The sequence below is a fragment of the Panulirus ornatus genome, chromosome 51 (genome assembly GCF_036320965.1).
Source record: "Panulirus ornatus isolate Po-2019 chromosome 51, ASM3632096v1, whole genome shotgun sequence".
Taxonomy (NCBI): Eukaryota; Metazoa; Arthropoda; class Malacostraca; order Decapoda; family Palinuridae; genus Panulirus; species Panulirus ornatus.
Genome location: NC_092274.1, coordinates 3556467 through 3582684, shown reverse-complemented (window position 1 = coordinate 3582684; position 26218 = coordinate 3556467). Strand labels below are relative to the sequence as shown.

The following is a 26218-nucleotide window of genomic DNA, read 5'->3' as shown; positions in this document are numbered from 1 at the left end:
TTTTCCACTCAAACTTACCTCCCAATTGACTTGTCCCCTAACCCTACTGTACCTAATAATCTTGCTCTTATTCACATTTATTCTCAGCTTTCTTCTTTAACACACTTTACCAAACTCAGTCACCAGCTTCTGCAGTTTCTCACACGAATCAGCCACCAGCGCTTATCATCAGCAAACAACAACTGACTCACTTCCCAAGCTCTCTCATCCACAACAGACTGCATACTTGCTCCTCTCTCCAAAACTCTTGCATTCACCTCCCTAAAAACCCCATCCATAGACAAATTAAACAACAATGGAGACATCACGCACCCCTGCCACAAATTAACATTCACCAGGAAACAATCACTTTCCTCTCTTCCTACTCGTACACATGCTTACATCCTCGATAAAAACTTTTCACTGCTTCCAGCAACTTGCCTCCCATACCATATACCTTCCACAGAGCATCTCTATCAACTCTATCATATGCCTTCTCCAGATCCATAAAGGCGACATACAAATCCACCTGTCTCTCTAAGCACCTCTCACACACATTCCTCAAAACAAACACCTGATCCACACATCCCCCACCACCTCCAAAACCACACCGCTCCCCTTCAATCTGATGCCCTGTAAATGCCTTCACCCTCTCAAGCAATACCCTTCCATACAACTCCCCAGGAATACTCAACAAATTTGCACCCTGTAATTTGAAAGAAATATAGAAATAAATTCTAGCAACTGTCCGCTACAAATCTAAACAATTATTTTTCATGTTTTTATGACTAAGATGTTTACTCCTGCCTTACAACTTACTTTAGTCTCAGAGGCTTCATAATCAAGGCGGGAATTAAGTGAGACCTGGCCAGTAATGGGTGCTACCATAAACATGTCCTCGGGGTCTGACCCAGACACCTTCTCATAACGACGCACTGGTTGACCTGATCACAGATTTGCATAATCTTTATTAGTAGGAAACATAAAGGAAAATAGTCACCAAAGCAAATTGATGATATACTATGGTATGGGTTCTCTTATACAAAGTGTGCATGATGTGCATTAACATGATAGGATCTAATTATAATGATGTGTTCTCACAAAGATAAATTAAAAAATCTTTATGAATACAACAGCTGATGAGTATGACAGGTTTGGCCTTCCCCTTTATCCTTGATATATCTAATGATATTTCCTACAGCCTGGCATCCTTTATGATTACAAAAATTTAACTTTAGAAATGCTTTCAGTCTCTATGCCAAAAAATATATGTAACCAAAGTACAATATCTCATGCTGAAAATATAATAGATACAAATTTAAATCAATCATGACACAAGAATAATGCAAGAGTCTGTGATGGCCTCTAAAACTGTAAGTGAATAAAGAACTCAAAATTCACTGCTGAAACTAAACTAGAGATAAGTGAAGGTGTTGACAGTGAATAAAGAAGCATACCAAAGATGTAGAGTGGCAAGGTCATCTGTGAAAGACTGTTTAAAAATGATGCTTGTAATGTAAGTAAAACTGAAGATTATGATCATATATGAGCTATGCATGATTATGAGTTTTCAAAAATGATACTAGCAGCTTTAAGCTCCGAGTAGTTCATTGACTTTTGATGTACAGGTACACCACCGATTTTCCGTGCCAGCACTCTTGGTTCCAAAGCCTTGCCAGATTACAATTTTGCCAGACCAACAGTGGTCACATAATATCAATTCATCAACACACCTCTAACCCACTAATTATACATCTCCCATGCTACCTGACAAGTCAACTCTATCTCCCATTCTCCCATGCTACCTGACAAGTCCACTCCATCACTGTCGAAACCATTCCATCATCACTCAATTGTGCTCAGTACTCTTACCATCTTTTATAGTTTTTTTAATCATCATTTGCTTCTTGGAATTGCTGTCTGCATAGAAATTCATTATTTTCTCCCTTCACTTCTTTATATTATAAACAGTTGATGAACCAATACTGTAGATGTCACACGGCTTAAGGCCTGTCTACACGAGCGGGCCTGATCGGCGGGCTTGCCCGTTAATGGGCATATTTGACGAGCAAACGATCAAATTGCCCGAAAGCCCGCCGAGCGAAATCACTGAGCTGGTGCCCGGTAGCTGGAGTTTCTACCCTGCCAGACGCAAGATAATCTCGTGAACCCACAGCGGGCCTTCATCCCACATCCCACGGCATAGTAGCTCAGTGAACATTTAACGATGGCAGCCCAAGGATAACTCTAGTGAACCACCAACAATTATTTGCTCTAAAGCACTTACTAGTACTTTGATTGACCTTTCTCGTAAGAATCCATGTTTATGGAATGTGAAGCTGAAATGCTATAATTTACACCCTGCAGTGAAGGCTATTGCTGCGGAGATGAGAGAGTATGGTGCTTCCGTTACGACGGATGACATAAAAAAGAAAATAGACACGCTGCATAACCAATTTCGGCGTGAATGCAAGAAAGTAAAGCATTCACAGAAGTCAGGAGCTGGGAGTGAGGATATCTATGTACCCAGAGTTGCTTCCAGACGAGCTTCTGCTGTAATGCTGTTTCTCATAACTGTGTCTTTCTTCACTATGTATGGCTCCACCTTTGATAACAGGATGTAAAAAGTGCTTACACTCATCCTCAGGTAATTTCTGAAGTCGTGTTCCTCACTACTTTGTAGTTCATGAAGTATTGTTGCAGTGCTTCCAAACATACTTCTTTTCTTTAACCAATCTTTACACCATATCCTTTTCTTCTTTTTCTTCTTGAGACACAAAGCTATTATCATAGAGAACAAAATCTTTTTCTTGACAATGCTAGGCACCATGGTTCTCGTACCGCACTCCACCTGCTACTGGCAACATCGTCGGGCAGGCCCAGCTGTTCATCACTTGTGTCGTGTGGACAACATTCACGGGCAGGCCTGCCAGAATTTGCCCGTTAACGGGCAAACCCGCCGATCAGGCCCGCTCGTGTAGACAGGCCTTTACACACTGAAACACCACGGTCCATTTTTTTCAACAGTTCTACTTTATCTTGGATAGACATGGACTGGAGTTTATGTTTGAAAACATGACTGACAATCTCATATGTCTTAGAAGCCATAGCTAGGGTTAAATTTAAGCAAAATAAGCTAAGAACCTCACAGAATTGCGTTATCATCACCAATAAGTGCAGCATAAAGAATGTAAATAAGTGCACTCTACACACAACGCCATCTGTGGCTGCCCAGTAAACAAGTCTGGTGACCGCGGTAATTTCAAGTTCCCTCAAGTAATTTTGTCTGGACTAAAGGAGGTTCCAAACCATCAGTTGCCAGAAATTTGGTGGTGTACCTGTACTAACATCTGAGAAAGTAAGATTGACATATTATTTTCAAAATAAAAAGTAAGGGACAGGAAGCTATAAACAGTATTTCTATTCTCATAACTTTCAGCATGTGAAAAATATGACACACTTAACATACCCTCATATATTCACAGCTTACTGCAAAAAAACAATATACTTCATGAAGTTCATTATGGTAATTTGTAAAATGAATATGGTAAGGCAACAATGGACAAAAAGATGGTAGGAACCTGTGACAGGATCTTTAGCTGCAACAGAGAAGACAACAGTGCCAGGATCTTGCTCCTCTTTGACAGTAACCTCCAGTTGAGGGCGGGATGGGGTCCAAGGAGGTGCAAAGATTGGGTTCTGATTGCTAAAGGCCTGCACGTATATTGTTACTTCAGCTGTGGAAGGGAAAGACATATGTCATGATTAATATGAATATAGATTCTTCTTATTTGTCCAATACTTTATAGATTATGCAAACTGTGTAGTAGAATGAAGATAAGCAAACTGAAAGGTTTCATAAGTAGTTGATTAAATGGTGCAAAGATAAGTAAGTGGCATTAATATAAATGTAGAAACTCATGTTTCACTTTAATGAACTGGCCGTGGAATCCTTTAGCGGATGGGTATTCCACATGGGATACTCAATTTACATTGTTTTTAATGATGAAAACTCATGGTCTTGCCCATCAAATCATTAACAATGAACAATATATGAGTAATTTTATAGGCTCTACATACCAGATCCACCCTATGCAATTGGGAGCAGATTTAATGATGACAGATACATAGACAGATAAATATATTGAAAAATAACTTTCTTTTGTCATGCTGAAGACATACTGGAATACCTTTGTTCTTTATTAATATCACCACCTGGAGGAAATTTTCTTGGGCATCTTTTCCAGTTATGAATAGAAGATCTATGAGTGGTGGAAAGTGCTAGTACCTGTATCATTCTGGTGGGCAAAAGCAAGAGAAGCATTCTGGTCAGACACAGTGATAGTGAGGATGATGACAGCTGCTGCATTGTGATCCAAGGATCCTGACACCTCCACTTCACCTGTTGTCTCATTTATGCTGCAACAACACAAAATGCATTTACTTGCTTTTTATGGCAATATTCTTTTATGCGTTACAGACTTTTTCTGCAGAATTTTACCTACATTTATTGTACCTACTTTGTACAGCAACAGCTTCATTTATAGTAAATATAAAGTGTGGAATATCTTTTACTCAAATTTTTAGCATTAACTGAAGTGTTTGAAATGAAGCAAGTGTTTTTCAGCTGTTACTCTGAAATAATGAAAATTTTATAACATTAATGACAAACTGTGTATGAACACGTTTTAAAGCATTGTACTGCCTATATTCAATACAATTCTACAGTAATAATTCGATATATATCAACTAAAATCAAGGGTGTTGTTCACCACAGTGTATATTTAATGTTTATAGCAACTTCAAGCACTTTATAAGTTGTTTACATTACCACTATGTATCTTATGAATGAACATGATAAATCTCAGTGAAACTCTTAAATACTATATATGTACCACATGTAGCATTATTTTACAGAAAGTTCTGTAATCATCCTATAAGCAATCTTTATTTCTTTCATTTATTATACTTTGTCACTGTTTCCTGCATAAGTGAGGTAGTGCAAGGAAACAGATGAAAGAATGGCCTAACCCACCCACATACACATGTATTACATTGTTACGAACACGTGTGTGTGTGTACCCACATGTTCGTGTGTGTATATATATATATATATATATATATATATATATATATATAAATATATATATATATATATATATATATATATATATATTTTTTTTATTTATTTATTTATTATACTTTGTCGCTGTCTCCCGCGTTTGCGAGGTAGCGCAAGGAAACAGACGAAATAAATGGCCCAACCCACCCCCCCCCATACACATGTATATACATACGTCCACACACGCAAATATACATACCTACACAGCTTTCCATGGTTTACCCCAGACGCTTCACATGCCCTGATTCAATCCACTGACAGCATGTCAACCCCGGTATACCACATCGCTCCAATTCACTCTATTTCTTGCCCTCCTTTCACCCTCCTGCACGTTCAGGCCCCGATCACACAAAATCTTTTTCACTCCATCTTTCCACCTCCAATTTGGTCTCCCTCTTCTCCTCGTTCCCTCCACCTCCGACACATATATCCTCTTGGTCAATCTCTCCTCACTCATTCTCTCCATGTGCCCAAACCACTTCAAAACACCCTCTTCTGCTCTCTCAACCACGCTCTTTTTATTTCCACACATCTCTCTTACCCTTACGTTACTTACTCGATCAAACCACCTCACACCACACATTGTCCTCAAACATCTCATTTCCAGCACATCCATCCTCCTGCGCACAACTCTATCCATAGCCCACGCCTCGCAACCATACAACATTGTTGGAACCACTATTCCTTCAAACATACCCATTTTTGCTTTCCGAGATAATGTTCTCGACTTCCACACATTCTTCAAGGCTCCCAGAATTTTCGCCCCCTCCCCCACCCTATGATCCACCTCCGCTTCCATGGTCCCATCCGCTGCCAGATCCACTCCCAGATATCTAAAACACTTCACTTCCTCCAGTTTTTCTCCATTCAAACTCACCTCCCAATTGACTTGACCCCAAACCCTACTGTACCTAATAACCTTGCTCTTATTCACATTTACTCTTAACTTTCTTCTTCCACACACTTTACCAAACTCAGTCACCATATATATATATATATATATATTTTTTTTTTTTAAACTATTCACCATTTCCCGCGTTAGCGAGGTAGCGTTAAGAACAGAGGAATGGGCCTTTGAGGGAATATCCTTACCTGGCCCCGTTCTCTGTTCCTTTTGGAAAATTAAAAAAAATAATGAGAAGGGAGGATTTCCAGCCCCCCGCTCCCTCCCCTTTTAGTCGCCTTCTACGACACGCAGGGAATACGTGGGAAGTATTCTTTCTCCCCTATCCCCAGGGATAATATATATATATATATATATATATATATATATATATATATATATATATATATATATATATTTTTTTTTTTTTTTTTTTCATACTATTCGCTATTTCCCGCGATAGCGAGGTAGCGTTAAGAACAGAGGACTGGGCCTTTGAGGGAATATCCTCACCTGGACCTCTTCTCTGTTCCTTCTTTTGGAAAAAAAAAAAAAAAAAAAAACGAGAGGGGAGGATTTCCAGCCCCCCGCTCCATATATATATATATATTTTTTTTTTTAGCTTTATATGTACTAATATGTACTAAATATGTACTATACTTAGTAATATAGCTGTAAATACAAAAATTTTCATAAAATTTAACTTTATGGTCAACAGAATATCACATGAACATCTTCAACATGTAAAACTTCTGCCAAGTTTCAGTTCAATCCACTGATATCTATAAGAGAAGATAAATATGCAAAAATAAGGCCACAATTTAGCAATAAAGCTGACAAAATAACAAAGTTCAGCATCTGATAACTTTCATAAAAATTCATTTCTAGTCCCCATAACATTATGCTCACTTCTCCATCATGCAGCAAGAAACCAAATAATCTTATTTCAATCTACTGGTAATCTTAAGGAGCTGATCATTAACTCTACATACAGGTGCTGATCAGCATGTTCTCCATTTGCTTTGCACTAGGAGCATTAAAATAAATCTATGGTGGTTACATGCTTGTTCCCTACTAAGACCAGTATCTTGCATATCAGAAAAAAAAATCAACAAGATCTGGGCAAGTGCCTAAATCCAATTTATTAACTGATAAACTAAGAATATAAGGGTCCTTCTAATAGGTAAAAATGAAGCACATACTTCAGAAAGAAAATATCTTTCAAAGATGAAGCTTTGAAATCTTAAATCGTACAATCTATATTCTCAAAATCAAGGATTATTTTGAGTCATTAGCTTTGATGCAATCAATTTACAAAAGTGATGCACATCAACACACTGGGGATTGGTTGAAGTTGTGTTTAAACAATCTAAGAGGCCATATGTACAAAATCCATCCCATGGGGGAAAATTTACAATTATCAGTAAGAAATACTGACCATTATTCTGGTCATATATATATATATATATATATATATATCATGTATGTGTGTCCTCGTGTATGTTGTTGTTGCTATTTCTTATCAGGGCGAGGAATGATGCTTGAGAATGGCTCTGAGCTTCTGTTCCCACCAAGCGTTAGGCTTAACAATTTACCAGATGGTCATTTGTCCTTGAGCTGTCAATCAAGGGGAGGGTGAGCTGCCCAGATGTGTGTCGCTAGAATGCCCCGACCAATCACGAGTGCTCTGAGTCCCATAGCCAATCAAGGGTGGCGTTATAGCTAGCAGGGCGGAGACTCGTCTTTGTAATATATACCCATGACACCCGCTGAGCTTTCTCCCTCTCTCTCTAGCCCAGCGAGGTAAGTGGTCACCCCTGCCGTAAGCATGTAAGTCTGTATGCCCTGCTGTGCTGTAAGCCCGTTACCCGAGTACTGTGCTGTAAGCCCGTTATAATTATCAAAGTGTAATGTTATTGAAGAACTGTCATAAAGGAAAGAGATCTGGCTTGAAATCTTATCTGGAATGTTAACTCATGTACCAATGTTAACGTAAATGATTAATGCCTGATTTATGTGCTTATCTTTGTACACTTAGATTCTTTCATTATAAGTAGATTTAATGTAATGCTGGTCTTTAATTCAATCCCATAACTTTATGATTGTGTTATCCCGTTGTGAAACAACAAATCTATAACATCCTTACAAGACAAGGATCAGTAGTATTTGTAACATATATGTTACTGGCGACCTTGCCTGAATAAGGATTGAGTTTGTAACAACATATATGTCCACACATGCACATATACATAACTATACATTTCAACATATACATATATATGCATAGACAGACATATACATATATACACGTACATAATTCATACTTGCTACCTTTATTCATTCCAGTCACCACCCCTCCACACATGAAATGACAACCCCCTTCCCCACATGCGCGCAAGGTAGCGCTAGGAAAAGACAACAAGGGCCACATTCGTTCACACTCAGTCTCTAGCTGTCATGTATAATGCACCAAAACCACAGCTCCCTTTCCACATCCAGGCCCCACAAAACTTTCCATGGTTTACCCCAGATGCTTCACATGCCCTGGTTCAATCCATCGACAGCACGTCGACCCGGTATACCGCATCTCCCAATTCACTCCATTCCTTGCACACCTTTCACCCTCCAGCATGTTCAGGCCCCAATCGCTCAAAATCTTTTTCACTCCATCTTTCCACCTCCAATTTGGTTTCCCACTTCTCCTCGTTCCCTCCGCCTCTGACACATATATCCTCTTAGTCAATCTTTCCTTACTCATTCTCTCCATGTGACCAAACCATTTCAATACACCCTCTTCTGCTCTCTCAACCACACTCTTTTTATTACCACACATCTCTCTTACCCTTTCATTACTTACTTGATCAAACCACCTCACACCAAATATTGTCCTCAAACATCTCATTTCCAACACATCCACCCTCCTCTGCACAACTCTATCTATAGCCCACGCCTCGCAACCATATAGCATTGTTGGAACCACTATTCCTTCAAACATACCCAGTTTTGCTTTCCGAGATAATGTTCTTGCCTTCCACACATTTTTCAATGCTCCCAGAACTTTCGCCCCCTCCCCCACCCTGTGACTCACTTCCACTTCCATGGTTCCATCCGCTGCCAAATCCACTCCCAGATATCTAAAACAATTCACTTACTCCAGTTCTACTCCATTCAAACTTACCTCCCAACTGACTTGTCCCTCAACCCTACTGTAACTAATAATCTTGCTCTTATTCACATTTACTCTCAGCTTTCTTCTTTCACACACTTTACCAAACCCAGCCACCAGCTTCTGCAGTTTCTCACATGAATCAGCCACCAGCGCTGTATCATCAGCAAACATCTGACTCACTTCCCAAGCTCTCTCATCCACAACAGACTGCATAATTGCTCCTCTCTCCAAACCTCTTGCATTCACCTCCCTAACAATCCCACCCATAAACAAATTGAACAACCATGGAGACATTGCACCCCTGCCGCAAACCGACATTCACTGAGAACCAATCACTTTCCTCTCTCCCTACTCATACACATGCCTTACATCCTCTATAAAAACTTTTCACTGCTTCTAACAACTTGCCTGCCACACCATATATTCTTTAAACCTTCCACATACCACTTCCCAAGCTTTAAACCTTCCACAGACCAGTTCCCAAGCTCTCTCATCCACAACAGACTGCATACTCGCTCCTCTCTCCAAACCTCTTGCATTCACCTCCCTAACAATCCCATCCATAAACAAACTGAACAACCATGGAGACATTGCACCCCTGCCGCAAACCGACATTCACTGAGAACCAATCACTTTCCTCTCTCCCTACTCGTACACATGCCTTACATCCTCGGTAAAAACTTTTCACTGCTTCTAACAACTTGCCTCCCACACCATATATTCTTTAAACCTTCCACAGACCATCTCTATCATATGCCTTCTCCAGATCCATAAATGCTACATACATATCCATTTCTTTTCTAAATATTTCTCACATACATTCTACAAAGCAAACACCTGATCCACACATCCTCTACCACTTCTGAAACCACACTGCTCTTCCCCAATCTGATGCTCTGTACATGCCTTTACCCTCTCAATCACTACCCTCCCATATAATTTCCCAGGAATACTCAACAAACTTATACCTCTGTAATTTAAGCACTCACCTTTATCCCCTTTGCCTTTGAACAATGGCACTATGCATGCATTCTGCCAATCCTCAGGCACCTCACCAAGAGTCATACATACATTAAATATCCTTACCAACCAGTCAACAACACAGTCACCCCCTTTTTTAATAAATTCCGCTGCAATACCATCCAAACCCGCTGCCTTGCCAGCTTTCATCTTCCGCAAAGCTTTAACTGCCTCTTCTCTGTTTACCAAATCATTCTCCCTAACCCTCTCACTTCACACACCACCTCGACCAAAACACCCTATATCTGCCACTCTATAATCTAACACATCCAACAACCCTTCAAAATACTCACTCCATCTTCTCACATCACCACTACTTGTTATCACCTCCCCATTAGCCTCCTTCACCAATGTTCCCATTTGTTCTCCTGACTTATGCTTTTATTTACCTCTTTCCAAAACATCTTTTTATTCTCCCTAAAATTCAACGATACTCTTTCACCCCAACTCTCATTTGCCCTCCTTTTCACCTCTTGCACCTTTCTCTTGAACTCCTGCCTCTTTCTTTTATACATCTCCCAGTCATTTGCACTATTTCCCTGCAAATATCGTCCAAATGCCTCTCTTCTCTTTCACTAATAATCTTACTTCATCCCACCACTCACTACCCTTTCTAATCCGCCCATCTCCCATGCTTCTCATGTCACAAGCATCTTTTGCGCAAGCCATCACTGCTTTCTTAAATATCCCATTCCTCCCCTGCTCCCCTTACGTCCTTTGCTCTCATTTTTTTTCCTTTCTGCACTCAGTCACTCCTATTACTTCCTCACACAAGTCTCCTTCCTAAGTTCACTTACTCTCACCACTCTCTTCACCCCAACATTCTCTCTTCTTTTCTGAAAACCTCTACAAATCTTCACCTTCGCCTCCACAAGATAATGATCAGACATCCCTCCAGTTGCAACTCTCAGCACATTAACATCCAAAAGTCTCTCTTTTGCCCGCCTATCAATTAACACATAATCCAATAACGCTCTCTGGCCATCTCTCCGACTTGCATACATATACTTGTGTACATCTCTCTTAAACCAGGTATTCCCAATCATCAGTCCTTTTTCAGCAAACAAATCTACAAGCTCTTCACCATCTCCATTTACAACACTAAACTCCCCATGTACACCAATTAATCCCTCAACTGCCATATTACTCACCTTTGCATTCAAATCACCCATCACTATAACCCGGTATTGTGCATCAAAACTACTAACACACACACTCAGCTGCCCTCAAAACACTTGCCTCTCATGATATTTCTTCTCATGCCCAGGTGCATATGCACCAATAATCACCCATCTCTCTTCATCCACTTTCAGTTTAACCCATATCAATCTAGAGTTTACTTTCTCGCACTCTATCACATACCCCCACAACTCCTGTTTCAGGGGTAGTGCTACTCCTTCCCTTGCTCTTGTCCTCTCACCAACCCCTGACTTTACTCCCAAAACATTCCCAAACCACTCTTCCCCTTTACCCTTGAGCTTCGTTTCACTCAGATCCAAAAGATCCAGGTTCCTTTCCTCAAACATACAACCTATCTCTCCTTTTTTCTCATCTTGGTTACATTCACACACATTTAGACACCCTAATCTGAGCCTTCGAGTAGGATGAGCACTTCCCGCGTGATCCCTTCTTCTGTTTCCCCTTTTAGAAAGTTAAAATACAAGGAGGGAAGGGTTTCTAGCCCCCCGCTCCCATCCTCTTTAGTCACCTTCTACGACACATGAGGAATGCATGGGAAGTATTCTTTCTCCCCTGTCCCCAGGGATTATTTGGCTGATTATTATGTGGAATGACAAAAGATTTTGCAGATATTATTCAGTCCTTAAAGGTACTGAGAGTTAATAGGGCCACACAACACCAGGCTGTTGAACTGGATTATTAGTTGTATTGTAATGATACTCCTTGGGTGTATTCTAACAGATTTTCCATATGTACTGTAAAAACAAGGTCTCTTCTGATTTTCTTATTAGGGTACTTAGCAATCCTTTATTTACTTGGTACCAAAACACAACCAGCAACCCCAATAGCAAAATATAATGTTCTACCACTGCAGGAAGATGCAGCCAAAATCCCGTGGCAACATTTAACCCACAGATAGTATAAGAAAATATGTCCCAAAGGAACTATAGCAGAACATACTTCAAAGCCCGAGTAGCATGAAGTACCCTACAGACCAACCAGGAAACGTCAGTTTTCCTTAAGGTAGAACTTACCACAGCAGAACATTCCCACCATCATCTTCAGAGCATTATATTCTATTAAGTATGCAACAATCCCTGTAACAGAAGAGCTTTACACACGGCAGCAAATCAGTCAAAAGATATCCTTCTGCTAAATGCATTCCACAGCTTCTGCAACAGAACCTATCCTTTGGTCCCTGTAACAAAACACTGCATACAACCCCTGAAAAAAGCAGTCCCTACATATGGATATACTTGCACATGGACACACTGTACCTGAAGGCACTAAGGTAGTCATAGGGTGAGGAAGGGTTGAGAGCCACACCAGTCTTGTCTCTGGCCATGACAGGCTGTGTAATTTCATACAGGAGATCAGCATCTAAGTCTGGATCTGTTGCCCTTACCTTCAGCACATTCTCTCCCACTGGCATCCGCTCACTCACATACTGCACATAGGAGTCCTGCAGCAAAGTGGCACAAAGCTGGTAATGTCATATGAAAAAGTTTTGCTCTGTACTATCTTAACACCATACACAAAATGGCTACTGAATATGTAACTTCTATAATAAACGCCATACATTTTTTTGTACAGTGATCTGTGCATAATTAAGTATATATGCATATGTTATTCCTATGGTAGCCTGATGTAGCAAACATAAGAAATGGTGAACATGTATGAAAAATATTACTAGTCTTATTGTAATCATTATCATTTTTTTGTACATATTCACCATTTCCTGCATTAGTGAGGTAATGTTAAGACCAGAGGAATGAGTCTTAGAGGGAAAACCTTGTTTGGCCCCCTTCTCTTGGGAAAATAAAAACTGGAGGGGAGGATTCCCAACTCCCTTGTTTCAGTTGCCTTCTATGACACACATGGAATACGTGGGAAGTATTCTTTCTCCCCTATCCCTTGGGATAATACTTCCCACGTGTTCCCTGCGTGTTGTAAAAGGCGACTAAAAGGGGAGGGAGTGGGGGGCTGCAAATCCTTCCCTCCAGTTTTTTACTTTAACAAAATACGGAACAGAGAAGAGGGACAAGAGAGGATTTTCCCTCTTAGGCTCAGTCCTCTGTTTTTAACACTGCCTCGCTAACTGCATGCTGAAGGCAACTAAAAGGGGCAGGAGCAGGGAGCTGGAAACCTTCCCCTCCATGTATTTGAATTTCTAAAAAGGGAAACAGAAGAGGGCATCAAGTGGGGAGTGCTCATCCTCCTCAAAGGCTCAGATTGGGGTGTCTGAGTAATGTGTGTGGATGTAACCAAGATGAGAAGAAAGGAGAGACAGGTAGTATGTTTGAGGAAAGAAACCTAGATGTCCTGGCTCTGAGTGAAATGAAGCTCAATGGTAAAGGAGTGGTATGGGAAAGTCTTGGGAGTAAAATCAGGGGTTTGTGAGAGGACAAGAGCTAAGGAAAAAGCAGCACTACTCCTGAAGCAGTTGTGGGAGTATGTGATAGAGTGTAAGAAAGTAAATTGTAGATTGACAAGGGTAAAACTGAAAGAAGAAGGAGAGAGCTGGGTGATAATTGGTGCCTTTGCACCTGGTCATGAGAAGAAAGATCATGAGAGGCACGTGTTTTGGAAGCAGCTGAGTGAGTGTGTCAGCAGCTTTGATGCACAAGATTGGGTGTTAGTGATGGGTGATTTAAATGTGAAGGTGAGTAATGTGGCACTTGAGGGTATAATTGGTGTACATAGGGTGTTCAGTGTTGTAAACGGAAATGATGAAGAGCTTGTGGATTTGTATTCTGAAAAAAGACTGCTTATTGGGAATACCTGGTTTAAAAAGAGAGATATACATACCCATATGTATGTAAGTATAAGAGATGGTCAAAGGGCATTACTGGATTACGTGTTAATTGATAGGCATGTAAAAGAGAGACTTCTGGATGTTAATGTGTTGAGAGGGGCAGCTGGAGGGATGTCTCATCACTATCTTGTGGAGGCGAAGGTTAAGATTTGTAAAGGTTTTAAAAAATGACATATGATATGACGACATGATGACATCACGACATTCATGAAGTAATTACCTTGTGAATATTATTATAATTAATCCAATCTAATGCAGGCTGTATTATAGCCTTGCATTTTGCTCAGATTTTAATGACAATCTGTGTATAGATGTTACCCTATATGGTGATAAAGTATTTGGAGTCAAAAGACTGCATTTCGTAATATTAAGTTTAATTAACACGGATTAATTATCATATTCATGCTAATTACTAGACTAATTATATGAATTTTGAGGTTTTGACCACAGATTCATATTCAGCATACTTAAAATCATCTATGTTGAAATTCTGAAGGAACTCCATTTTTTTAAAAAGAATCAAGAAACATCCAAGGTTATGCATTTCGACAAGATTTTCAACTTCCACAGATTTTAAAGAAAATCTGTGTATAGATGTTACACTTTATGGTGATTAAGTATTTGGAGTCAAAAGACTGCATTTCATAAAATTAAGCATTTAATTAACACTTGGATTAATTATAATAATATTCATATGCTAATTACTCAACTAATTATATGAATTTTTCGGTTTTGACCACAGATTCTTATTTAGCATACGTAAGAGCATCTATGCTGAATTTTGAAGAAAATCGCATGTTTACCAAAATGGCGTCCTAGCTACGTCTTTTCATTGTATATCAACTGACTTTTATTTCTCTCGTGTCTCACCTGATGATGTGATTATTAAAGAAAGTGCACTTGGGAACTTATGTTTCATTTTCCCCATGGACTCATAGGGATGTGTATATATGTATATTTCTGTGTATGTTTATGTATTGTATGTATATGTTGATATGTATATGTACATATATGGGCATATATGGACATTTATGTATGTATGTATATATATATATATATATATATATATATATATATATATGTGTGTGTGTGTGTGTGGTGTGTGTGTGTGTGTATATGAGTGAATGGGCCATTCTTTTTCTGTTTCCTGGTGCTACCTCGCTTACGTGGGAAACAGCAAGTTACCTAGTTTTGGCACTTGCAAGAATTCTGTGGACAAATAGCTCTTACGGTTGCTATGTTAGTAATGAAAACTATACAGATAATGAACCTACCTGGTTAAATTTAGGAGGCTTGTTGTTGACATCAGTGAGATGGACTGTGACAATGGTGGTGGAGGTCTGGCGCGTTTGAGCCCCACTATCCACAGCTGCTACAACCAGCTGTAGGACAAAACAAACATTATCAAAGGAACAGGAAGAATTATCAAGTATCATATGCTCTCCTTCAGAGATTAGACATATTCATTAAGTAATGCTCATGCTTTTGTTTCACTACTGCTGTTTTGAATGGGTAATATTTGTTACAAATCAAATACTTATTTGAAGTGTGCAAGGGAGTAAATTTACCCCACTGGTGTGGGTGTCTCTGCCCTTTACTAGTATATAAGACTGGGGCATTTCTGTATGCTCTTGATCCAACTGGGGCATTTCTGTACGCTCTTGATCCAAAATGGGGCATTTCTGTATGCTCTTGATCCAAAATGGGGCATTTCTGTACGCTCTTGATCCAAACTGGGGCATTTCTGTATGCTCTTGATCCAAACTGGGGCATTTCTGTATGCTCTTGATCCAAACTGGGGCATTTCTGTATGCTCTTGATCCAAACTGGGGCATTTCTGTATGCTCTTGATCCAAACTGGGGCATTTCTGTATGCTCTTGATCCAAAATGGGGCATTTCTGTATGCTCTTGATCCAAATCTATAGATGATTACATGGGTTGTTCCACATTCCTTGCTTTCAATTACATGTCACCAAAGTCAGATGAGGTGTAACAATAATAATCACTTTCCATACTGAGCATCATGGCTGTGAATGTGCACATTACTAAGAATCAGTGTATATTCATCCAACACATTTTTTCACATTCCTGAGCTTACTGGAGGATCATGTGATCAAACTGATGTATAAGATGCCCAATACATGAATAGATTAAACTTTAAAACCTGTACTGACCTGATTTCTTATCATCCCAATGATCTAGTCTTTTGTCCTCCACAAAACACTGACCTTGTCTCCTTCCTCTAAAACAGTGACCTAGACCCTAATCTCCATTAAGTCACTAATCTAGTCCCTAATCTGGTCTGTTGCATTCATATTAACAGTAATCTGGTCTCTCCTCCATTGTGACACTAAAGGCCTGTCTACACGAGCAGGCCTAATCGGCGGGCTTGCCCGTTAACGGGCATATTTGACGGGCAAACGATCAAATTGCCCGAAAGCCAGCCAAGCGAAATCACTGAGCTGGTGCCCGGTAGCTGAGTTTCTACCCTGCCAGACGCAAGATAATATCGTGAACCCACAGCGGGCCTTCATCCCACATCCCACGGCATAGTAGCAGTGAACATTTAACGATGGCAGCCCAGGATAACTCTAGTGAGCCACCAACAATTTTTTGGTCTAAAGCACTTACTAGTACTTTGATTGACCTTTATCGTAAGAATCCATGTTTATGGAATGTGAAGCTGAAATGCTATAAGAACAGAGACAAACGCATAACAGCAGTGAAGGCTATTGCTGCGGATAAGAGAGCATGGTACTTCCATTACGACGGATGACATAAAAAAGAAAATAGACACGCTGCGTAACCAATTTCGGCATGAATGCAAGAAAGTAAAGCATTCACAGAAGTCAGGAGCTGGGAGTGAGGATATCTATGTACCCAGAGTTGCTTCCAGATGAGCTTCTGCTGTAATGCTGTTTCTCATAACTGTGTCTTTCTTCACTATGTATGGCTCCTCCTTTGATAACAAGATGTAAAAAGTGCTTACACTCATCCTCAGGTAATTTCTGAAGTCGTGTTCCTCACTACTTTGTAGTTCATGAAGTATTGTTGCAGTGCTTCCAAACATACTTCTTTTCTTTAACCAATCTTTACACCATATCCTTTTCTTCTTTTTCTTCTTCTTGAGACACAAAGCTATTATCATAGAGCACAAAATCTTTTTCTTGACAATGCTAAGCACCATGGTTCTCGTACCGCACTCCATCCGCTACTGGCAACATCGTCGGGCAGGCCCGGCTGTTCATCACTTGGGTCGTGTGGACAACATTCACGGGCAGGCCCGCCAGAATTTGCCCGTTAACGGGCAAACCCGCCGATCAGGCCCGCCCGTGTAGACAGGCCTTTACAGTATATTACCATAAGAACATTCACCTGGAATTATTCCCCTTTTCAACACCGATCTGATCTCCCACCTCTGAAACCTTTCCTACAGCAATGATCTTCATTTCTATTTCATATATGGAAGTGACTTAGTCTTCCCTTCATAAGTGCATCAACCTCATATCTCCTCTATCTCAAGTTACCTACCTTGTATTTTGGAGTAATGTCACGGTCAAGGCCAGCCCCCTTAGCAACAGTAATCTCCCCTGTGGTGCTGTTCATGATGAAGTTGTCCCTGGCTCCTGCAGTCAGCATGTAAGTTAGAGCCTCATCAGCACCATCAGGGTCACTTGCTGACACCTGCACTACACTTGTACCTGCCATCATGAATGGGCAAAAAGAGAGTACAGAGTATGAGAGAGAGAGAGAGACAAAAGAAGCAAAGGAAATGGGGTGGAATGATTAAAAAAGAAAAAGAAACATCCTGAAAGTGAAATGTGTCATAAAAAAAAGGAAAATAGCCGAGCCTTAAATACATGATATAAACAACTGTGACATGCACCACTGCTATTCCAGTGATCAACACAAGTATGGACCAGGGGAATTGTCTAAGTCAATTAATGAGGTGACTAAGCAAGGAGAAAGACAGCTAACAAAAAATGACTCACCTGTAGGGGCATCCTCAAGTACCTGGGCCTCATACTCCCGCTGGCGGAACCTGGGTGGCCGATTGGTGTCCCGGCCAACGGTGATGAACACCCTTACATCACTATGTCGTCGAGGCTCACCTGGTGCAAGTGGAGGGGTGCATTCATACAACTTTTGTTTATTATGTTTTATATTCATTACGCTTAATCGCTGTTTCCCGTGTCAGCAAGGTGGCACAACGAAAACAAAGAAAGGCCCAACCACCCACATGCACATATATATACATAAACGCCCATACACGCACATATACATTTCAAAGTATACTTACACAGACATATACATACATACATGTGTACAAATTCATACTTGCTGCCTTCGTCTATTCCCGTCCCCATCCTGCCACACATGAAACTGAATCCCCCCCCTCCAACGAGGTAGCACCAGGAAAAGAAAAAATGCCACATTCGTTCACATTCAGTCTCTATTTGTCACACTCCCTTTCCACATCCAGGCCCCACAAACCTTTTCCATGGTTTATCCCAGATTCTTCATATGCTCTGTTCAATCCACTGACAGCATGATGACCCCAGCATACCACATCGTTCCAATTCACTCTATTCCTTGCACGCCTCTCACCCTCCTGTATGTTCAGGCCCTGTTTGACTCCATCCTTCCACCTCCAATTTGGTTTCCTGCTTCTCCTTGTTTCCTCCACCTGTGACACATATATCCTCTTTGTCAATCTTTCCTCACTCATTCTCTCCATGTGTCCAAACCATTTCAACACACCTTCTTCTGCTCTCTCAACCACACTCTTTTAATTACAACAAATCTCTCTTACCCTTTCGTTATTTACTTGATCAAATCACCTCATGCCACATATTGTCCTTAAACATTTCATTTCCAACACATCCACCCTCCACCGAACAACCCTATCTATACCCCAAGCTTTGCAACCATATAACATTGATGGAACCACTTTTCCTTCAAACATACCCATTTTTGATCTCTGAGATAACATTATTGTCTTCCACACATTCTTCACTCCCAGAGCCTTCACCCCCTGCCCCACCTTGTGACTCACTTCTGCTTCCATGGTTCCATCTGCAGCTAAGTCACTCTCAGATTTCTAAAACACTTCACTTCCTCCAGTTTTTCTCCATTCAAACTTACCTCCCAATTAACTTGCCCCTCAACCCTACTGAATCTAATAACCTAACTCTTATTCACATTTGCTCTCAACTTTCTTCTTTCACACTTTACCAAATTCAGTCACCAACCTCTGCAGTTTCTCACCCAAATCAGCCATCAGTGCTGTATCATCGGCGAACAACAACTGACTCATTATCCAAGCCCTCTCATCCACAACAGAGTGCATCCTTGCCCTTTCCTCCAAAACTCTTGCATTCACCTCCCTAACCATCCCATTCATAAACAAAGTAAACAACCATGGAGACATCACACACCCTTGCCAAAACCAATTGTATATATCTATTCATTTTATATTTATCATACATAATTGCTGTTTCCTGCATCACCAAGTTATTGCCAGGAAACAGACAAAGAATGGCCCATCTACTCATATACACATATATATACATAAACACCCACATACATACATATACATATCAACATACACACATATACATACACACACACACACAAGACATATACATATGTACACATGTAAGTATTCATGCTTGCCTTTATCCATGTTGTTACCCTGCCCCACAGGAAACAGCATCGCTTCACCCCCACTTCAGCGAGGTAGCGCCAGGAATAGACAAAAAAGGCCACATTTGTTTACACTCAGTCTCTAGCTGTCATGTGTTATGCACCGAAACCACAGCTTCCTATCCATATCCAGGCCCCACAGACCTTTCCATGGTTTACCCCAGAAGCTTCACATGCCCTTGTTCAGTCCAATGACAGCATGTCGACCACATCATTCCAATTCACTCGATTCCTTGCACGCCTCTCACCCTCCTGTATGTTCAGGCCCCTATCACTCAAAATCTTTTTCACTCCATTCTTCCACCTCCAGTTTGGTCTCCTGCTTCTCCTTGTTCCCTCCACCTCTGACAAATATCCTCTTTGTCAATCTTTCCACATTCATTCTCTCCTAATGTCCAAATCATTTCAATACACCCTCTTCTGCTCACTCAACCACACTCTTTTCATTTCCACAAATCTCAAATCTCTATCACTCTTTCATTTACTTAATCAAACCACCTCGCACCACATATTGTCCTTAAACATTTCACTTCCAACACATCCATCCTCCTCCATACAACTCTATCTATAGCCCATGCCTCGTAACCATATAACATTGCAGGAACTACTATTCCTTCAAACATACCCATTTTTGCTCTCTGAGATAACGTTCTCTTCTTCCACACATTCTTCATCGTCCCCAAAACTTTGCCCCCTCCCCCACCCTGTGACTCACTTCCACTTCCATGGTTCCATCCACTGCTAAGTCCACTCCCAGATATCTTAAACACTTCACTTCCTCCAATTTTTCTCCATTCAAACTTCCATCCCAATTAACTTGCCCCTCAACCCTACTGAACCTAATAACCTTGCTCTTATTCACATTTACTCTCAACTTTCTTTCACACACTTTTCTAAAAGCAGATTTACTCTCAACTTTCTCCTTTCACCTACTTTTCCAAAATCAGTCACTAAGTTCTGCAGTTTCACACAAGAATCAGCCACTAGAGCTGTATCATCGGCAAACAACAACTGGCTCACTTCCCAGGCCCTTTCATCCCCAACTGACTGCACACTCGCCCCTCTCTCCAAAACTCTTGCATTTACCTCCCAAAAACCCCATCCATAAACAAGTAAAACAACCATGGGGACATCACACACCCCTACCACAAACTGACATTCAATGGGAACCAATCACTCTCCTTTCTTCCTACTTGTACACATGCCTTACATCCTTGGTAAAAACTTTTCATTGCTTCTAGCAACTTATCTCCCACACCATATACTCTTAAAACCTTCCACAAAGCATTTCTATCAACCCTATCATATGCCTTCTCCAGATCCATAAATGCTACATACAAATCCATCTGTTTTTCTAAGTATGTCTCACATAGCCAGAACCAGTGCATGTTGTTGCTCTCTTCCTCTCTTAAACAGAGCAACATGTTAGCAACAGAGTTGTGCAACAAAAAATATCAGTATGATTTGAAAACTTTATTTTTGAGGTAAAAGATGTTGAGTGCTATTGAACTACATATTTACTAACACATTGACAGCCTTTCTGTTCTTGAGACACAAGCACAGCCTTCATCAGAGTTTTTTTACCTATAGATCTAGAACCTAAACATTCTTCCTTGTTTAATGCATAAAACTCATCTCAGTTATCTTGGACTGTTGATAAGGTACCGAGATGTGTTGGTGTGTAGTACCTGCATCAGTAGCACGGATAGTGAGGGTATAAGTGGAGGTGGGTGTGTCAAGGTAGGTCAGAGGTCGCTGTATAGACACCTCGCCACTAATGGGTTCTACGAAGAAGGCCTCATCTGGTGTGTTGCCCTCCTCCAAAGAGTAAAACACCTTTCCTCCACCCTGGCTCTCCCCATCAACATCAATTGCCTGAGGAAGCACCAACAAAAAGACAGTTTCAACAAAAGAGGTTTACGGTTTTTCACAAAAATGCAGAGAGACAACATATACACAGTAGTGCAAAAGTTATAACAAGTAAGAGAAATAATTTGTTTTGCACATTATCATTATATCATTATCATCATCATTATTATTATTTTATTTATTTTATTTTGCTTTGTCGCTGTCTCGCGCCTGGGAGGTAGCGCAAGGAAACAGCCGAAAGAAATGGCCCAACCCACCCCCACACACACGCACACACACACACGTCCACATAAGCAAACATACACACCAACACATCCCAACATACACACATATATACACACACAGACACACACATATGTACACAATTCACACTGTCTGCCCCTACTCACCCCCACCGCCACCCAAAGAATAACATCCCCCTCCCCTCACATGTGTGCGAGGCAGCGCCAGGAAAAGACAACAAAGGCCCCATTCGCTCACACTCAGTCTCTAGCTGTCATGCAATAATGCCCGAAACCACAGCTCCCTTTCCACATCCAGGCCCCACACAACTTTCCATGGTTTACCCAGACGCTTCACATGCCCTGATTCAATCCATTGACAACACGTCGACCCCGGTATACCACATCGATCCAATTCACTCTATTCCTTGCCCACCTTTCACCCTCCTGCATGTTCAGGCCCTGATCACTCAAAATCTTTTTCACTCCATCTTTCCACCTCCAATTTGGTTTCCCACTTCTCGTTCCCTCCACCTCCGACTCATATATCCTCTTGGTCAATCTTTCCTCACTCATTCTCTCCATGTGCCCAATACATTTCAAAACACCCTTTTCTGCTCTCTCAACCACGCTCTTTTTATTTCCACACATCTCTCTTACCCTTACATTTCTTACTCGATCAAACCACCTCACACCACATACTGTCCTCAGACATCTCATTTCCAGCACATCCACCCTCCTGCGCACAACTCTATCCATAGCCCACGCCTTGCAACCATACAATATTGTTGGAACCACTATTCCTTCAAACATACCCATTTTTGCTTTCCGAGATAATGTTCTCGACTTCTACACATTCTTCAAGGCTCCCAGGATTTTCGCCCCATCCCCCACCCTATGATTTACTTCCGCTTCCATGGTTCCATCCGCTGCCAGATCCACTCCCAGATATCTAAAACACTTTACTTCCTCCAGTTTTTCTCCATTCAAACTTACCTCCCAATTGACTTGACCCTCGTCCCTACTGTACCTAATAACCTTGCTCGTATTCACATTTACTCTTAACTTTCTTCTTTCACACACTTTACCAAACTCAGTCACCAGCTTCTGCAGTTTCTCACATGAATCAGCCACCAGCGCTGTATCATCAGCGAACAACTGACTCACTTCCCAAGCTCTCTCATCCTCAACAGACTGCATACTTGCCCCTCTTTCCAAAACTCTTGCATTCACCTCCCTAACAACCCCATCCACAAACAAATTAAACAACCATGGAGACATCACACACCCCTGCCGCAAACCTACATTCACTGAGAACCAATCACTTTCCTCTCTTCCTACACGTACACATACCTTACATCCTCGATAAAAACTTTTCACTGCTTCTAACAACTTGCCTCCCACACCATATATTCTTAGTACCTTCCACAGAGCATCTCTATCAACTCTATCATATGCCTTCTCCAGATCCATAAATGCTACATACAAATCCATTTGCTTTTCTAAGTATTTCTCACATACATTCTTCAAAGCAAACACCTGATCCACACATCCTCTACCACTTCTGAAACCACACTGCTCTTCCCCAATCTGATGCTCTGTACATACCTTCACCCTCTCAATCAATACCCTCCCATATTATTATCATTATTATTATTATTATTATTATCATTATACTTTGTCGCTGTCTCCTGCGTTAGCGAGGTAGCACAAGGAAACAGATGAAAGAATGGCCTAAACCACCCACATACACGTGCATATACATACATATCCACACACGCACATATAAATACCTATACATTTCAACATATACATATATATATATATATATTTTTTTTTTTTTTTTTTTTTTTTATACTTTGTCGCTGTCTCCCGCGTTTGCGAGGTAGCGCAAGGAAACAGACGAAAGAAATGGCCCAACCCCCCCCCCCATACACATGTACATACACACGTCCACACACGCAAATATACATACCTACACAGCTTTCCATGGTTTACCCCAGACGCTTCACATGCCTTGCTTCAATCCACTGACAGCACGTCAACCCCTGTATACCACATGACTCCAATTCACTCTATTTCTTGCCCTCCTTTCACCCTCCTGCATGTTCAGGCCCCGATCACACAAAATCTTTTTCACTCCATCTTTCCACCTCCAATTTGGTCTCCCTCTTCTCCTCGTTCCCTCCACCTCCGACACATATATCCTCTTGGTCAATCTCTCCTCACTCATTCTCTCCATGTGCCCAAACCATTTCAAAACACCCTCTTCTGCTCTCTCAACCACGCTCTTTTTATTTCCACACATCTCTCTTACCCTTACGTTACTTACTCGATCAAACCACCTCACACCACACATTGTCCTCAAACATATATATATATATATATATATATATATATATATATATACACACACAGACATATACATAATCCATACCTGATGCCCTTATTCATTCCCATCTCCACCCCACCACACATGAAATGACAACCCCCTCCCCTTGCATGTGCATGGGGTAGCGCTAAGAAAAGACAAAGGCCAAATTCGTTCACACTCAGTCTCTAGTTGTCATGTATAATGCACCAAAACCACAGCTCCCTTTCCACATCCAGGCACCACAAAACTTTCTATGGTTTACCCCAGACGCTTCACATGCCCTGGTTCAATCCACTGACAGCATGTCGACCTCGGTATACCACATCGTTCCAATTCACTCCATTCATTGCCTGCCTTTCACCCTCCTGCATGTTCAGGGCCCGATCACTCAAAATGTTTTTCACTCCATCTTTTCACCTCCAATTTGGTCTCCCACTTCTCCCTGTTCCCTCCACCTCTGACACATATATCCTCCTTGTCAATCTTTCCTCACTCATTCTCTTCACGTGACCAAACCACTTTAAAACACCCCCTTCTGCTCCCTCAACCACACTCTCACTACTACTCACCTCTCTTACCCCTTCACCACCCACTTGATCAAACCACCTCACACCACATATTGTCCTCAAACATCTAACTTCCTGCACAACCCCCTTCCTCCACATAACTCTATCTATAGCCCACACCTCGCAACCACATAACATTGTTGGAAACACTATTCCTTCAAACAAACTCATTTTTGCTTTCCAAGATAACGTTCTCGCCTTCCACACATTTTTCAATGCTCCCAGACCCTTCGCCCTCTCCCCCACCCTATGACTTACCTCCACTTCCATCCGCTGCCAAATCCACTCCCAGATATCTAAACTTCCTCCAGTTTTTCTCCATTCAAACTTACCTCCCTATTGACTTGTCCCCCAACCCTACTGTACCTAATAACCTTGCTCTTATTCACATTTACTCTTGACTTTCTTCTTTCACACACTTTACCAAACTCAGTCACCAGCTTCTGCAGTTTCTCACATGAATCAGCCACCAGTGCTGTATCATCAGCGAACAACAACTGACTCATTTCCCAAGCCCTCTCATCCACAACAGACTGCATACTTGCTCCTCTCTCCAAACCTCTTGCATTCACCTCCCTAACAACCCCATCCATAAACAAATTGAACAACCATGGGGCCATCGCACCCCTGCCACAAACCGACATTCACTGAGAACCAATCACTTTCCTCTCTTCCTACTCGTACATATACTTAACATCCTCGATAAAAACTTTTCACTACTTCTAACAACTTGCCTCCCACACCATATATTCCCAATACCTTCCACAAAGCATCACCATCAACTCTATCATATGCCTTCTCCAGATCCATAAACGCTACATACAAATCCATTTGCTTTTCTAAGTATTTCTCACATACATTCTCCAAAGCAAACACCTGATCCACACATCCTCTACCACTTCTAACACCACACTGCTCTTCCCCAATCTGATGCTCTGTACATGCATTCACCCTCCCAATCAACACTCTCCCACATAATTTCCCAGGAATACTCAACAAACTTATACCTCTGTAATTTGAGCACTCACTTTTATCCCCTTTGCCTTTGTACAATGGCACTATGCATGCATTCCGCCAATCCTCAGGCACCTCACCATGAGTCACATTCAAATTAAATAACCTTACCAATGAGTCAACAACACAGTCACCCCCTTTTTTAATAAATTCCACTGCAATACCATCCAAATCCGCTGCCTTGCTGGCTTTCATCCTCCGCAAAGCTTTTACTACCTCTTCTCTGTTTACTAAATCATTCTCTCTAACTCTCTTACTTTGCACACCACCTCAACCAAAACACTCAATATCTGCTACTCT

The 26218-nt window shown here is 41.1% G+C and overlaps 1 protein-coding gene across 2 annotated transcripts in view; it reads right to left on the bottom strand.

The window, feature by feature from the left end:
* Cad74A (cadherin 74A) overlaps positions 1-26218 on the bottom strand; it is a 61594-nt gene that overhangs the window by 14519 nt on the left and 20857 nt on the right. For both annotated transcript variants that reach the window (XM_071691830.1, XM_071691831.1), the window contains exons 13-20: positions 21563-21749; positions 18161-18280; positions 17700-17869; positions 15442-15549; positions 12630-12814; positions 4268-4398; positions 3561-3716; positions 799-923 (exon numbers count right to left, since the gene is read on the bottom strand). In XM_071691830.1, the coding sequence (XP_071547931.1) occupies positions 799-923; positions 3561-3716; positions 4268-4398; positions 12630-12814; positions 15442-15549; positions 17700-17869; positions 18161-18280; positions 21563-21749 (1182 nt within the window). The remainder of the gene's footprint in view (positions 1-798; positions 924-3560; positions 3717-4267; positions 4399-12629; positions 12815-15441; positions 15550-17699; positions 17870-18160; positions 18281-21562; positions 21750-26218) is intronic.